General features: G+C 66.8%; 1 protein-coding gene across 8 annotated transcripts in view; it reads right to left on the reverse strand.

Annotated features, from left to right (window-relative positions):
- The window catches only part of PLXNB2 (plexin B2), a 30,106-nt gene that overhangs the window by 7,000 nt on the left and 8,781 nt on the right, over nucleotides 1-14,325 (reverse strand). For 4 of the 8 annotated variants that reach the window (XM_069490654.1, XM_069490651.1, XM_069490647.1 and 1 more), the window contains exons 2-22: nucleotides 11,643-11,695; nucleotides 6,568-7,653; nucleotides 5,938-6,120; nucleotides 5,730-5,858; nucleotides 5,069-5,169; nucleotides 4,836-4,962; nucleotides 4,433-4,586; nucleotides 3,809-3,923; nucleotides 3,631-3,739; nucleotides 3,450-3,551; nucleotides 3,080-3,172; nucleotides 2,627-2,708; nucleotides 2,392-2,552; nucleotides 2,152-2,300; nucleotides 1,930-2,038; nucleotides 1,647-1,783; nucleotides 1,316-1,486; nucleotides 817-946; nucleotides 506-733; nucleotides 236-412; nucleotides 25-164 (exon numbers count right to left, since the gene is read on the reverse strand). In XM_069490654.1, the coding sequence (XP_069346755.1) occupies nucleotides 25-164; nucleotides 236-412; nucleotides 506-733; nucleotides 817-946; nucleotides 1,316-1,486; nucleotides 1,647-1,783; nucleotides 1,930-2,038; nucleotides 2,152-2,300; nucleotides 2,392-2,552; nucleotides 2,627-2,708; nucleotides 3,080-3,172; nucleotides 3,450-3,551; nucleotides 3,631-3,739; nucleotides 3,809-3,923; nucleotides 4,433-4,586; nucleotides 4,836-4,962; nucleotides 5,069-5,169; nucleotides 5,730-5,858; nucleotides 5,938-6,120; nucleotides 6,568-7,641 (3,671 nt within the window). In that variant the 5' untranslated portion in view covers nucleotides 7,642-7,653; nucleotides 11,643-11,695. Of the gene's footprint in view, nucleotides 1-24; nucleotides 165-235; nucleotides 413-505; nucleotides 734-816; nucleotides 947-1,315; nucleotides 1,487-1,646; nucleotides 1,784-1,929; nucleotides 2,039-2,151; nucleotides 2,301-2,391; nucleotides 2,553-2,626; nucleotides 2,709-3,079; nucleotides 3,173-3,449; nucleotides 3,552-3,630; nucleotides 3,740-3,808; nucleotides 3,924-4,432; nucleotides 4,587-4,835; nucleotides 4,963-5,068; nucleotides 5,170-5,729; nucleotides 5,859-5,937; nucleotides 6,121-6,567; nucleotides 7,654-11,642; nucleotides 11,696-12,026; nucleotides 12,081-14,325 lie in introns of all 8 variants that reach the window. The other 4 variants (XM_069490650.1, XM_069490648.1, XM_069490653.1 and 1 more) reach the window with 2 other exon arrangements.

Raw genomic sequence — 14,325 nt, forward strand, 5'->3', positions numbered from 1 at the left:
CGCTGAGGGGCCTGGGGGGCTCACCAGTAGCAGTAGACGGACACCGCGATGACGACCACCATGGGCACGATGACCAGCGGCAGGATGAGGCTGAGCGGCACGTCGCTCACACGCGTGTCGTACTCCACGCGGCCCAGCACCCACTCGCGGGAGCCGAACTTCACCTGCAGGAAAGGGCGGGCTCAGCGCCGGCAGGTGTGGGCAAGTCCCCGGCCCCCCGCCCGCCCCCACGCACAATGAACTCCGGCAGGTTGTGTGTTGTGTCCCGCTTCTGCCGCCGCTTAGGCGGGGGCTGCACCTCGGGGGGCTCGCAGTACAGGTCGGTCTCGGTGAGCGTCTTCATGACGCAGCGCTCGGCGCCGACGAAGGCCTCGGCCTCCTGCAGCGTCATGGCCTTGTTCAGATTGGTGCCCTGCGGAGGGCGGCGGGCGGAGGGCGCGTGAGCGGGACGGGTGGGCACCGGCCACCCCGCCCGGCCCGGCCCCCTGCCCGGCCGCGTCCTCACCCGGGCGTGGATCAGCTTGTTGACCTGCTTCTTCACGCCGCCCGTGAAGTTCTCGAAGGTGGGGTCGGGCACGTACTCGAAGGCGCCGGCCTCGGTCTTGAGCAGGGCCTGGTGCCCGTCCATCTGTATCAGTGCCGTGAGGTTGTAGGCTTCGGGCTCCTCGGGGACAGCCGGGGACAGGAAGACGACCTTGGTGTCATTGTAGAACACATACTCGGTGCCCGTGACCTGTGGGGCGAGGCTGGGCCATCAGGACACTGGTGCGGGCCCCGCCCTTCCCGGCCTGTCCCCGGGCCGGCACCAGGACTGACCGTCGTGGGCTGCAGGGGTCCGGCCTCCCGCCGCCGCCGCCAGGACTGCAGGGGCTCGGCGATGACCACCATGGCGAACCTCTGGATCAGGCTGAAGCCCTGGCCAGTGACGCTGATGTTCCGGCCACCACTGGGGAGGGCGATCTTTAGTGGGCTCAGCCCGGAAGCGCGGACGCCCCGCAGGCCCTGTGCCCCGGCTCGCACCACCCGGCTCTGGCCACGCTGGCTTTTGGGGCAGGTGCAGGTCTGTGAGCAGGTGGTGGCACTGGGCAGGGGCCGTGACACAAGCGGGGCGAGGGGTCCTGGGAGGAAGCCGATCTGGGGGTGCAGTGGGGCTTTCCAGAGGCCCCTTTCCCGGGCCCAGACCAGACCCCCACGTTCCTCTCAGCCTTGTCAGCGTCAGCGAGAGGCTGCCCGGATGGTGGGGAGGTGCCCGGATGTGGAGCGGGGAGGTGCCCGGATGTAGGCGTGGGCTCCGGCGCTGGTGGGCGGGGCCTACCTGACGAAGCTGCGCAGTGGCTCGAAGGCCTGCAGGACCGGATTCTCGCAGTAGGTGAAGGAGATGCCGGGGCCCGGCACGCTGGAGCCCCCGTAGGAGATCTCGAGGGGCACCTTGCCCAGGGTCGCCTGGGGGCCGGTGATGCACTGCAGCTGCGCCCCGAACTGTGTCCTGGGTGGGAGGGGCCAGTCTGTGTCAACCCCACCCTGGCGCCTGCCCCAGCCCTGCCCGGTGGGTGGGTGGGGGTCGTGGCCCCACCGCCCCTGGGGCAGACGTGGGTTGCGGGGAGAGGGCCGCGCCCCGTGCCCGGGCAGCCGGCGGTGACACCTACACTTTACAAGGGACGCCATTGAGGGTCACCCGCACGTCTTCCTTGGAGCCCGTGTCCAGGTGGGTGCCGTTGATGGTCAGGGTGGTGCCGCCGGCCTTGGGTCCCTGCCTGGGCTCCACGCTGAGCGGCTGGGGCTGCTGAAAGAGCCGCAGGGGGGCGGGGTCAGGGCGCCCACGCTGCCAGGAGGTGGCAGGGCCGAGCCCACCTCCCCTGCGCTCAGCAACCGGGGTCAGACCCCCTCCCAGCACGCAGGGCGGGCAGGGCCCCCGGGCCAGGCACTTACTTGATAGGTGAACTGGACGCTGGGGGGAGAACGGCCGAGTTTCCCGTTGACGTCCACCTCGACACCGCCGGTGAGGGGCATCTCCGCAGCCTCAACCACACACACGATCCTGGCGGGCGACAGGCGGGGTAGCCCGGACACTCCCCACCCCCGACCCCCGGCTCTCTGTCCTACCCAGGTGGGAACTGCCCAGCCAGCAGGGGGCGAGGGCCACACACTCACCGGGTGGACACAGAGTAGCGCTCAGGCTCAAAGGCACAGTTCTGGCCGGCCACAGTGATGCTCTTGACGTCGTCGGCTCTGACGCCCAAATTTGACCCGAGGATGGTGACGTGGACGCCCCCGCCCAGCGGACCCGTCTCAGGCCGGATCTGGAATCCACGAATTGGCAGAGCCTGGTGACCCAGTGGCTTGGGCAGGCTGGGGCCGCGGGGAGCTGCGGGGTGGGCTGCAGGGGCTCACCCTGGTGATGACCGGTGGCGGGCACTCGGACGTGGCGTTTGTGCACAGGGCCTCGTACACACACCTGCTCTGTCCTCGGCACCACACGCACCTGTAGGCGGGGTCGGCGGCCAGGCACAGGCTGCAGTCGCTGCGGCCAAAGGAGCAGTTGTAGAGGGTCACTGTGCAGGGGAGTGAGCAGTCAGCGGCTGCCCGCGTCCCACGTCCGTGCCCCCCACCCCCGCCCCGGCCCCACCTTGGAGCTTGCTGTCGATGTTCTTGCCGTAGGACTTGACGTACAGGTGCAGGGGCAGCGTCTCGTTGGCATCGTGGGACAACTGGGGGACACGTGGGGACACGTTGCACCTCCTGCCCCCACCAGGGGGCACGGGGTGGAGTCAAGTGGGAACCACCGTGCAGCCACAGGGTCCCCTCTCAGTCAAGGGGCTGCAGGAGAGGCCTCCAGGTGGCTGCAAGCCGAGAGCCTCACAGCCAAACGCGCTGCTGTGTGCGCCTGGTGGAGCTGAGGGGGACTGGTGCTCTGGCCCCAGGGGACGGAGGGCGGCGAGCTTCTCGAGCTTCTCAAGGCCACCCTGGTCCTTGGCAGGGTGGGCTCTGGCCAGGTGCCATTCCTGGGGGCCTCTCCGCTGCCCTTCCCCTAGTGCTCCCGGAGGAGCAGAAACATGGCCTGCCCGCCCCGCAGCCGTACCTTTGGGGTCCGAAAGACAAAGGTCCCTGACTCCTGCATGGTCACCGGCTCCTCAAACTTGAGCAGGTCACTGCCCACGTGCAGGGAGGAGCCCTGTGGATAGTTGGATCAGGACCCTGTGGCCAGGCAGTCCCTCCAGCCCTGCCCTCAGAGCCTGGGTATCCCGGCTTCTGCCTGGGCCCCCTCCCCAGTGCTCCCACCCCAAATGACCACTCCTGAGCCCGACACACTGTGTCTGCAAAAGCCTCTGGCCGTCCCTGTAGGGTGTCCCAGGGCGCCCGAGTGCACTGGCTGTCCTGCCGACACCCCCAAGGGCCTCCCTCCCTGCCTGTGTCCCCCACCATGTCCTGAGCACCCTCCCGTGGGCCACCTTCACTGTGTCCAGGTTCCTGCCCTGGAAGGTCACGTCCGTCTCGTGGCTCATGGGGATGACCACGGGGCTGGGGTTCAGGAACTGAGGGCAGCTGTCCTCCTGGGGGAGAGCAGGGCTGGTCAGGTGCCGCGTGGCCTCAGCCGAGTGCCCAGGCCCCACAGGGCCCCTCGCTCCTCACCATGTGGGCGCGGACGATGCCGTCCTCGGGGTTGGGCGAGGCCTCGCGACACTCGTGGTAGCGCAGGTCCCACTGGCAGGTCCAGCGGTTGCTCGCACACGAGATGCACCTGGGGGAGAGGGCGGTGAGGGGGCCGGGCGGGGACAGGGGCGGGGGCTGAGCGGCATGCAAGACTCACGGCAGGTTCTCCACCAGGCTCATGGCCTCACGGCAGTCGTAGAAGGGGTACTCGTGGGAGGTGAGGAAGATGTCTCCACGTCTGAAGCGGAGCTGGATGCTCACGGACACGTGGTCTGCGGACCGCACGGGGGACGTGTCAGGGGGAGGGCAGGGCTGGCACTGCAGGCCCAGGGGCAGGGGACGGGCCCTGGTGCCGACTTCTCACCCCGTCTGAGGCCATGGGCAAGGTCGTCCTGGGCCTTAGGGCCGAATGTGGAGACCCCTGGTCTTCCGTGGGGCCCTGCCAGGACCCCACCCCCGCCCGCTGCCTGGCTCGGCCGGGCCTGCCGCCCTGTCTCATCCCGGCTCAGGTGTCAGCTTCCAGGGCTGGGCTTGCCTTCCCCTGGCGGCTCCTGGCAGTCTGGCGGGAGGGCCTGCCAGGTCCCTGCCCACGTCACTGAGTGGCCCTGCTGCCCCCAGCACTCAGGGGACACAGGCGTGGCGCCTGCCCTGGCCCACATTTGGGGACCCTGGCTGCTGAGGACAGGGAAGGGTGAGGGGCAACCGCCCAGACAGTGCTGCCCAGCAGAGGTGAGGAGGCGGCGCCCGGGCAGGCGGGGAGAGGGAGCAGGAGGGGCCTCACCCTGGCCGGGCGGGGTGCTGGGGATGCTGCTCGGCGAGTTGCAGACGACTGCGTCCCCTTCCAAGCGGGCGGTGTGCGGCGGCGAGTCACCAAAGAGGCACAGGAGTGCGTCCTCCTCACCCAGGGCGGGGAGTGGGCTGACAGCCAGCTGCACCTGAGGGGCCGAGTGCTCACACCAGGGCCCCGCAGGCCCCGGGCACCACGTCCCGCCCGCTCCCCAGCGAGAGGCCCTTGCATGGTGCAAGCTGATGCCTCAAAGAAGCCTCTAGAACCTGCCTCCATTTCATCCAAAACAGGCCCCCAGGTGGTCACCCCCAGCACACCTGGGCACCCACTCCCACCCACCCAGGCCACAGGGTCAAGGGGCCCGAGGAAGGGCCGGAGGGTGCGGTGCCCCACGCACCTCCCCCTGGGCGCGCCGGCTCATGTTCTGTGGCTGGGCACCGGTGACCACCACGCAGGACCTGTTCCGGCTCCACAGCCAGTGGCTGGTCTCCTCAGCCCGCGGGCACTCGGCCCTCCTGGTGCATCTGCAGGGACAGGGGCAGCCTCAGCCCTGGGACCCCCCAGTCCTGGGGTGGGGCCTTGCTCCTGGGGACAGTGCTGTGTCCCCCCGAGTCCCCAGCGGGTGCTCACCGTCCCTCGACGACGCACCAGCCGCAGTAGGGGTCCTGGGAGTCGCGGCACTGGGTGCAGGTCGGGTAGCTCAGACACTCCTGCACCGGGGACCTGAACACCTGGGGGTGCAGGGCCATGAGCGGCCACCAGAGCCACACGCCCCTCCGCGCCGGGCAGGCCAGTCAGTTCTAGGCAGCGGAGGCAGGCTGGGCTCTGCATGGCCGTGGCCTGGTGGCTACACCTGGCCTGGGATCCAGATGGGGTTCCCAGGGAGCCCTGGGTCCTGACCCCAGAACCCCCCAGGCCAGCCCAGGCCCTCCGCACTCTGAGGGTGCTTGGACATCTGGGGGCTGCGAGGTCCGGCCTGAGGGGCTCCTGTACCAACCCGCCAATGAGCCTGGGGGCTGCAGAGGCTACGTAGTTCCCTGCCATCGGGACAGGGCAGCGGCAGGGCCGCAGAGAGACGTGGCAAGGCACAGGACAGACGGAGACAGAGGTGCAGAGACAGGGTGGCAACACTGCCCAGGAACCGCCGGGTGGGCCCCGTGCAGCCCAGGGACAGCAGCTCGGCCTGGGGTCCGCAGTGCCCCCAGCCTCCCCTGCCCATCCAGGCAGTCGCGATGCCTGGGTCACAGTGACCGGCGCCCTGCCCTGAGGTGCCGTCCCAGGCGGTGCTTGCCTTGTCCTGGGTCATGGCATACAGGCTGGCCAGGTCCCCGGACAGCACCAGGTCCTGCTTGATCCTCTTGTTGATCTCCACGGGGATGGAGCCGTACTCCGAGGAGGTGCCATCCGGCGTGAGGTACACCTGCGGGTGTGAGGACAGGGGTGAGGCCAGAGGCCTCTGCACAGACAGGCCCTGTCGGGGGCCCCTGCCCTGCCCTCACCTTGAGGATGCGGCCGTCGGAGGTGCCCAGGAAAGCAATAGTGTGGCCGTTCTCGGCGGTTACCGTCACGGCCGTCAGATTCAGGCCTCCACGCTGCAGCACAGCGGTGGCCGTGAGTCCGTCGCGGCTGCCCAGCGGATAGGGCAGGTGCTCCGAGCCACACGGGAAGCTCTTGCTGGCGCCCTGCAGACCACACGTCAGTGGCAGGCAGACCCCGCCCAGAGCCCCTGTCCTCCAGCACACGCCACTGAACACAGGCCACGTGACGGCGAGATGCAGCACCCACGTGTGCACGGCTCATGCTGGCCCAAACCCACCCACACGGCTCACACACAGCTCCCACCAGGCGGGGACACGCAGACCCAGGCACCCTGTGGTCTGGGTCCCCAGCTACACAGCACACACGCACGGCCAACCAGGCGGGGACACGCAGACCCAGGCACACTGTGGTCTGGGTCCCCAGCTACACAGCACACACGCACGGCCAACCAGGCGGGGACACGCAGACCCAGGCACACTGTGCTCTGGGTCCCCAGCTACACAGCACACACGCACGGCCAACCAGGCGGGGACACACAGACCCAGGCACTTGTGGTCCAAGTCTGTGCGAGAAGCACTGAGCACACGCACCAGCACGTGGCCGCCACACTGGATCTCGCCGTGGAAGGGCTTGTAGAAGGTGTCTCGCGCTGCCTCCCGGGTGCCCGTGTAGCAGGCGTTGCGGTTGGCCTCCATCTTGGCGTGGACCTCCTCCAGGGGGAACAGGCAGAGGCCTGAACCAGGCCCCCCACTGCTCCGGCCGTCCCTGCTGAACACGGCGTAGAGCACCCTGCCAGCACCCGTTGTGGCCACGGAGGCCGCCAGGCAGACGCCAAAGGCAGGGGCCTGTGCGTCGCTGGGGTCCTGGCACTGCAGGTCCATCTCCAGGTAGGAGTAGTAGTAGGGGTCCTGTCTGCACATGCGCGCCAGCAGCGTGCGGTTCCGGGCCGGATGCTTGTCCTGCTGGTTGAAGACGAAGAAGACGTACGGGCCGTCCTCGAAGGCAGCCACAAACTGCTGCGTGTTGGTGGACAGGTAGCCGGCCTTGTAGGTGGCGTGGTCTGTGTAGGCCTCGAAGGCCTCCCTGCCGTCGGCCCGGTCCAGCAGGCGGGTGCTCACGATGATGCCATTGTCGTGTGGCCCGTTGCCTTTGCCCACGAACAGCACACGCTCGCCGCCCGGGCCCGTGGAGCTCACCAGCCCCACCGTGGCCACGCTCTCATCATTGCTGGCCACGAAAGACTTCTCGCCGCTGCCGTCCTCGTAGAAGAGGCGCGTGGAGATGTTGCGCAGGGAGCGCAGGGCGCAGATGCCCTTGAAGAGGCTGCCGCACTCGACCAGGCGCTTCTTGGGCGGGTCGAGCAGCAGCAGCTGGTTGACGTTGTTGGTCAGCGTGGCCTCGTGGCACTGGCTGGCCTCGATGGGCGGCGTGCACTTCTTGTTGTCCGGGGCTGGGCCCGTGGCTGCCTGCTGCTCCAGCTGCAGGTCGGCGCTGAGCTGGTAGAGCGCGTTCACCGCCCCCAGGTACACCACCCCCGAGGCCTCGTCCACAACCAGGTGGTTCAGCTCCGTCTCGCTGCGGAAGGACTCCAGCTTGCGGGGCCGCAGGCCCGTACCCACACCCACCAGGCCCAGGAGGGTTAGGGCCCAGAGCAGCAGTGCCATTGCCCCGGCACCCTGCGGGAAGAGAGAAGGGTCAGGGGCGCCCGGCCCAGAGGACCCTCCGTCGAGGCCCTCTCCAGCAGCCCCCCGCCCAGCCCCCATCCTGAATGACCAGAACACAGGCTGGAGGGCGTGGTAGGCACCCCACGAACCGGGGAACCCAGCACCCGGTCCCTGCCGGCTGTCTCACGCCTGCTCCTCTCTGAAGATCTTGAAGGAGACCATTTCCCAGCCCTTCTCGAGTTTACCCTGCAGTCTAACCTACGACCGGGGCCCAGCCACTGCCCCTGCCTGGCACAGGACCACCCGGGAGACGGTGCTCTGGCCTCCAGCTCCAGGTTCCAAAGCCCCACAGGCCTGCCCGGACCTGCCACAGTTCCAGGAGGTCTCCCAGGTGCTCACACATGTACCCGCAACTGGTGACCCCAAGAAGCTCTAGGTGGTCAGGGAGGCGCTGGCCCCAGTGCACAGGCCCAGGCCGACCACGCGTGGAACGAAGAGACACAGAGGACAGTGCAGCCGGGAGCGAGGGGAAGCCCAGCGAGTGCACACAGTCGATACCCGCCGCCACAGCCGCTCTGGCCGCAGCCCGGCCCCACTTCCCCACTTCCCCACCCGCTGCCAGGGCCCCCGCCCAGCCTCCCCGGCCCCGCCAGGCCCCCTTCCCCTGGGTGAACCAGCAGGAGCCCGCAGTGCCCCCCAGCACACAGCCGTGGCCATGGGAACGGGGAGGCAGGACCCTGGCACGGGGCTCCGGGAGCTGGGAGCTGTCCCGGAGAGGGAGGCCGCCTGTGGGGCTGGGCCGGCCACGTCCGTGCACGCGTCTCGCTGGGACTCCTCAGGGGCCTGGGCCCGGGCCCGTGTGGATGAGGGCAGACCTGCTGGGCACGGTGAGGCCGGGCTAAGGACCCCCAACTGCAGGAAGACCTGAGGCCCCCAAAAGTGGACCCTGAACCCGTGTGGCCCTCCGTCCCCGACTCAGGGGCACCAGCATCAAGCGAGACTCAGGAGCGAGTGGCGCCAGGGCTGCTCTGCTTCCAGGCCTTCCCCACCTCCAGGTGGCCTGTGCTCCTCTCCCTCTGGGGACCCTGCTCTGTCCCAGAGTCCCCTACCCCAGTCTCCCCCACAGCTGCCCTCTCCTGGATCCGCCATAACCTTAGCTGAGTGCACCTGTGACCGGGGCTCCCAGGTGTCTGGGGCAGCCCTGCCGCAGCAGGTGCTGGGTGGGGCCGGCCACCGCCAGCTTCCCAACTCCCCGTGCAAGGCCCAACCCTGCGCCCCAGAGGGGCTGCACCCTCTAAGGACCGCTTGAACATCACCGCCTGCACACGCTCTTATCCCCTGAAAAAGTAATCTTTCCCACTGCCTATTTCATAACTTTAAGTATGGAAAGAACAGACCACAAGGCGAAAACATCATAAAACCAGAGCCAGGAACCCTCCAGTGACAGTCCCTCCTGTGTGCACCAGGCGACGGCCAACACCTCCATGGGACAGGCCTTGGGCCAGGCTTTGACCTGGGTGCTTTCGGTGGACTTTCTCCCCTGAGCCCGCAGCAGCCTGTGGAGCTGCTGTTATTGGCCTGTTTGTCAGGAGAACAGACTGCGGCACGGAGAAGGGAAGTCCCTGCCCAGGGCCTCGCTGCTGGTCGGTGGGGGGGTTCTGACCCGCAGCGGGGGCGGCACAGCCCCTGACCGCTGCACTTCTGCATCCCGGGAGGGTGGAAGCTGTTCTGCTCTGGTGCCAAGGGAGAGCAGCCTCTGGGGCCCCAGCTTTGGGTGAGGCTGTGTTTATCGGAACGGGGCAGCTTTTTCTCACGGACCCTGTAACCCTCCCATCAAACCCGCTTCCTTCTTTGCTCAGGCCCCTAGGACACCCCTGACCAGGCTGTGGCTGTTCTCCGCTCCCATCCTGCGTCCCTCTGTTCTGATTGTCCACAAGCTTCCTCAGACCTCTGCAGGAAGCATAGTTAAAGCAACCAACGGACAACACCCTCCCACCAGGGTCCCCCTGTGAGACACAGGGCTTGGCTGGCCTCCGGCTCCCCGTGGCCAAGGTGCCCCTCAGCCAGGCAGCTCCTGCCTCTGCACAGAACCCCCACCCAGCATGCGGGTGACAGCGCTCAGTTCCTGCCCAGCCCCTGGGGACCCTCATGCCCACGAGCCGGCAGCTGCTGGGAGAGGTGACCACCAAGAGGGTGGGAGACGGGGGCCCGGGAGGGAGGTCCCTGGCAGCTTGGTGGGGCAGAGGTGAAGGTGGCCCAAGGCAGAGCCGTGAGGGAGGGAGGAGCCATCGCAACTCCAGGCTTCACCAAGACGGGGGTGATCGGACTGGGGAGAAGACGGTGGCCTTAGTCAGAGGCAGGAAGATTTCACGAGCCCCTCAGGACAACGAGGCAGATCCTGGGGGAGGGGGCTTCTGCCCAACCCAGGGTCCTCGGCGGTGGCTCAGCTGCCCGTCTAGAGGGGAGGGCAGGGTCCAGCTGGACGCCAGGGACTCCCAGACTCTGCTCAGAGCCCGGCGGCCTTCGAGGGGCCAGATCACTCCCCACACCCACTACGGCCACTCTGGCGGGCCTCCCCGGGATGAGACGGGCCTGGGCCTCGGCTGCCCCCTGCAGGCCCAGCTGCCCCCACCCCTAAGTCCGCCCAGCAGGGCCTCAGCCCACGCCCAGGCCCAGGCTCACCAGGGTCGGCCCAGCAACGCGGCCCAGCAACGCTCCCGTTCCGCCCAACCGCAAGTTGGGAATGAATGGAATGTACCGGGCGGAGCAGGGGCGGGGGCGGGGGCGGGGGCCCAGCCAGAGCGGGGTGGAGCCACGCACCCTCTCGCCAGTCCAGTCCCGCAGGGCGGCTGGCCTGCCCAAACCCCAGCCCAAGGCCTGGATCAGCCAGGGGAACCCTGGGCGCCTCCTTTCAGGAAAAGCTCTGGCTCTGGGCCCCGCCGGCCACTGCACGGCCCCCAGCCTGTACCCCCCCGTGTGGGGGCCTCTCCCTCCTGACCCACAGGACGCTGCAGGAAGAACGCTCTCCACCCCTCTGGTCAACCTTTTCCGGCACACGGCTACCTGGCTGAGGCCCCTGGGCAGGAGCCCATCTTTGTCCTGGCCCAGGTGCCCCCGGGGCTGGTACACCCTAAGTGCTCGATAGATACCACATGTGCCACCAAGGAAAACCACATTGGCCCAGACACCACAGGGCTCGGAGGCCCTGCCAAGCCCAGGCCTTCCAGAGTGGCAGGCAGGGGGGTGGGACCTCGCTCCACAAGTGGCAGCTCCCTGCTGCTTAGACAGAGGCGGCCTCAGGTGACCTGCCTGGCCAAGCCCAGGAGCAAAGGGTGACCCATGACCACGGCAAAGCTCAGGCAGCCGAGCCGGAGGCGCCAGGCACAGCCAGCTGAGCTTCCTGCTGCCGGCGTTCCTGGAACAGCAGGGCAGGCGGGCAGCAGGAGCTTCCTGTTTTGAAGCTGTCCTGGGACCCCCATGGACACAGGGCGGAGGGGATTTCCTCAGGGGCACCAGGCAGCCTTCTTCCTGGCTCAAGTTCAGAGGTGCACTTTCAAGAAGCCACACCAGCTGTGGCCTGCGGCTGGCCCAGGAAATGTCTGGACACCACCCCCCAAATTCCCAGCTGTATGTTCCAGAACCCAGCGCCCACACGCTGACCTAGGCTCCACCTGCACAAAAGCCTAGAACTGGGGGCCCCACAGCGCCCCACAGACAAGGAGGCTCCCACCCCGCCCAGGGTCACACTCGCCTGCCTGGGATCGGGCCGACGTGTGCACAGGGCACCCCTGAGTTCTGAGCTCTGGGCCCTCCCCCCTGACACCTCTGTGTCCAGTCCATCCAGACAGGCCATGGGAGGGGCTGCAGAGGGACATGTGGCTGCAACCTGCCTAGACAGGGACTCAAGAACACCACTCAGGGTGGTTCAAGACACCTCCAGCCTCACTGTCTACACGGCCCAGCCACCCACTGCCTTCCCCAGGTGGGCACAGCCCCCTCACCACGGCTCCAGTGGTCCCGTTCAGTTTCTGCTCCAGGCCGGCATCAAGATTCTCTAGGAGGCAAAGGAGAGACAGTGGTCACACCAGGAGCCCAGCCTGCCGCCACCTGTCCCCTCTGCTCCGCCTTGGTGCTGGGGGAGGGGAGGGGAAGAAAGAGCCCACAGGCCCCCACCTAGCCTCCCTGCAGGCCCCAGCTCAGGGCAAACAGCTCACGTGTTCTTCCCAGAACACAAGCCTGGCACACCCCTCTCTCCTCTTTTCAGGGCCAAGTTTATTGGTACTGTCAGCCTTTTTAAACTAGTTTACCACTAGTTTATTACTCCGAATAAAATAAAAATTGCTTTCTGAAAATAGGCATACCCCTGACCCTAAAACGCTACTTACTAGCTGTGTGACCTTGCGCAAGTTACTTAACTTCTCTGTACCTCATTTCCCCATCTGTGGAGGGGAGACAGTAACAGTGAGCTACCCCCAGGGGGTTTAAAGACTAAATGAATTCATTCAGGAACAGCCGGGGAGAATGTTACACTGTAGGGGAGAATGTTACACTGTAGCGCTTGGCAATGCTTGCTACTGTACCCTGGCATTCTGGACAAACCCCCACATCCACAGGTGGGCACAGACCAAGGCACTTCTAGGCGTGCGGTTTGTTGCAGTGAAACTTTGGCAACCACGCACACCCACCGAGGACGCTGGAAACCACGTGGCAGCTGCAGGTGGTGGCCTGCGTTGACACCGCACCATCACCACACGGTTACCTGCTGAAGGCCTGAAGCCCTCATGTAAATTGAAAATACTGAACTTAGGGGGCAAGAAGGAGGGGCCCAGGATAACACAGTAACTTCAAAAACAAAATACGTATTACTTGTCTAAACACAAAGCCGCACACCTAACAGTACTATGGCTTCTCCCCAGCCCACTCCTCTGGCTTCACGTGGCCTCAGGACTCGGCTTTCCGGGCCGGCCGTGACCACCCCCACCAAGGCTCAGCCACGGAACCCTGGAACCCTGCTTGGCTGCAGGGCTCACTCCCAGCCTGGCTAGGTCAGGGGCCAGAGGTCCCACCAGGCCCAGCCCTCCCCTCCCCACCCCACAAGGACCCTCCACCTGCCCTGTGCAGCATGCACCCCTGCATGGCCCCCACCTGCCCCCAGCAGGACAGCAGGACCCAGGGTTGGACCCAGGGTTGAGTCCAAGGGGGACCTGCAGGAGTGAGGCGGGAAGGGTGGCATGTACCACCCTTGCACACAGGGACAACGCTTCCACGCTGAGCAGGGAGGGGTTAACCTGGCCAAGTGGCTGGGGGGCGGGGGGGGGCAGAGCAAGGGGTCGGAAGGGAGGAGACTCAATACAGCCTTGTGAGGGGGGCAAAAGGTGCGCCTCCGAAAACTCAGCAGCCAAACCCAGGGCACTTCAGGCCCGCAGGGAGGAGCAGGGAGGATGCATGGAGAGAGCTGGACCCGCCTGCACTCGGTGGGGCAGCCAGTGAGGGAGGAGGCTGCGCTGGGGGTGGCACAGAGCTCACAGTGCTCCCTTTGCCACCGCAAAGGGTCAGCTCCCAGCCTCTGTGCTCTGCACCTGCTCCCTCAGCCTCCTCCAGCCCCGACACCTCTCCCCGCGGCACACCCCCAAGCCCACCCTCCCCTGACCCAGGTTGGGGGGGCCTGCTGCAGGCAAGGCCAAGGGAGGCCAGCCTCTTGCCAGGGACACCCGCTCCCTGCACAAAGGAGGGTCCCTCCCAGCTACTCCAGATAAAGGCCCCTCTCCCAGCCCACAGGCCTCTGAGGCCCTGGCTGAGCCCTGCCCTGGTGGCTCTGGTCACACACCCAGAGCTCCAAGCAGGCAGTGGCCTCAAGGCCCAACTCTGGAGCCAGACTATTGGGTTCAAACCCTCACTCTGTCACTTTCTAGCTGGGCCATGTGGGCTATTTACAAAGCTGCTCTGTGCCTTGGTTTCCCCATGTGTAGCCTGGGAGTAAGAATAGTCCCACCTCAGAGGGCTGCCTTGAGGTTTGCGTGAGGGGGCGTGTGTGGAAATCCTCGCAGCAGGGCCTGCTCAGAGAGGGCCCCGGGAACGCTGGCATCAGGATGCCACACGCCTGCTTTCTGTTCCCTGCAAACTCCCACTGTTCTTCAGAACCCTGAGACGCCCTCCGGGACCCACACCGGAGGGACTGCCATTCACCCGCTAAGGCCTGTGGTCTTCATTGAGCAAGGCCCAAACCCCGGATCTGGCCAGGTGGGCACCAATGGGTCACAGCCGAGTGAACCAGGAAGGCGCACTGAGCAGGGGCCTAAAGAACACCTGGCCCCGCGGCCGGCCGGTCCCCAGGCTTCCAACACACAAGTGTCTCCGCCCCCAGCCAGACTCCGAGGGGCAGGGGCAGGCCAGGGGCTCTGGGCCTCCCCCACGCCCCAGACTGAGCAGAAGCAGCACGAGCCCCTTTCCGGCTGGTTACCCTCCGAGTTCCCTCCGCAGGTTCCTTTTTTAACCAGCAGCCGCCAGGCCCCTAGCACAGGCGGGTTCTGCCCACCCCCACCCCACCAGGCGTCTGCAGGGGCAGGACAAGGCCAAAGGCTGGGAGCTGTCGGCCCTGGTCCGAGCACCCCTGGTCCAAGCACCCCTCGTCTTCCCCAGGTTTCTGGGGTGTGGGACAAAGTTGGCGGCTCTTTTTGGTATTTT

The sequence above is a fragment of the Eulemur rufifrons genome, chromosome 16 (genome assembly GCF_041146395.1).
Source record: "Eulemur rufifrons isolate Redbay chromosome 16, OSU_ERuf_1, whole genome shotgun sequence".
Lineage (NCBI taxonomy): Eukaryota > Metazoa > Chordata > Mammalia > Primates > Lemuridae > Eulemur > Eulemur rufifrons.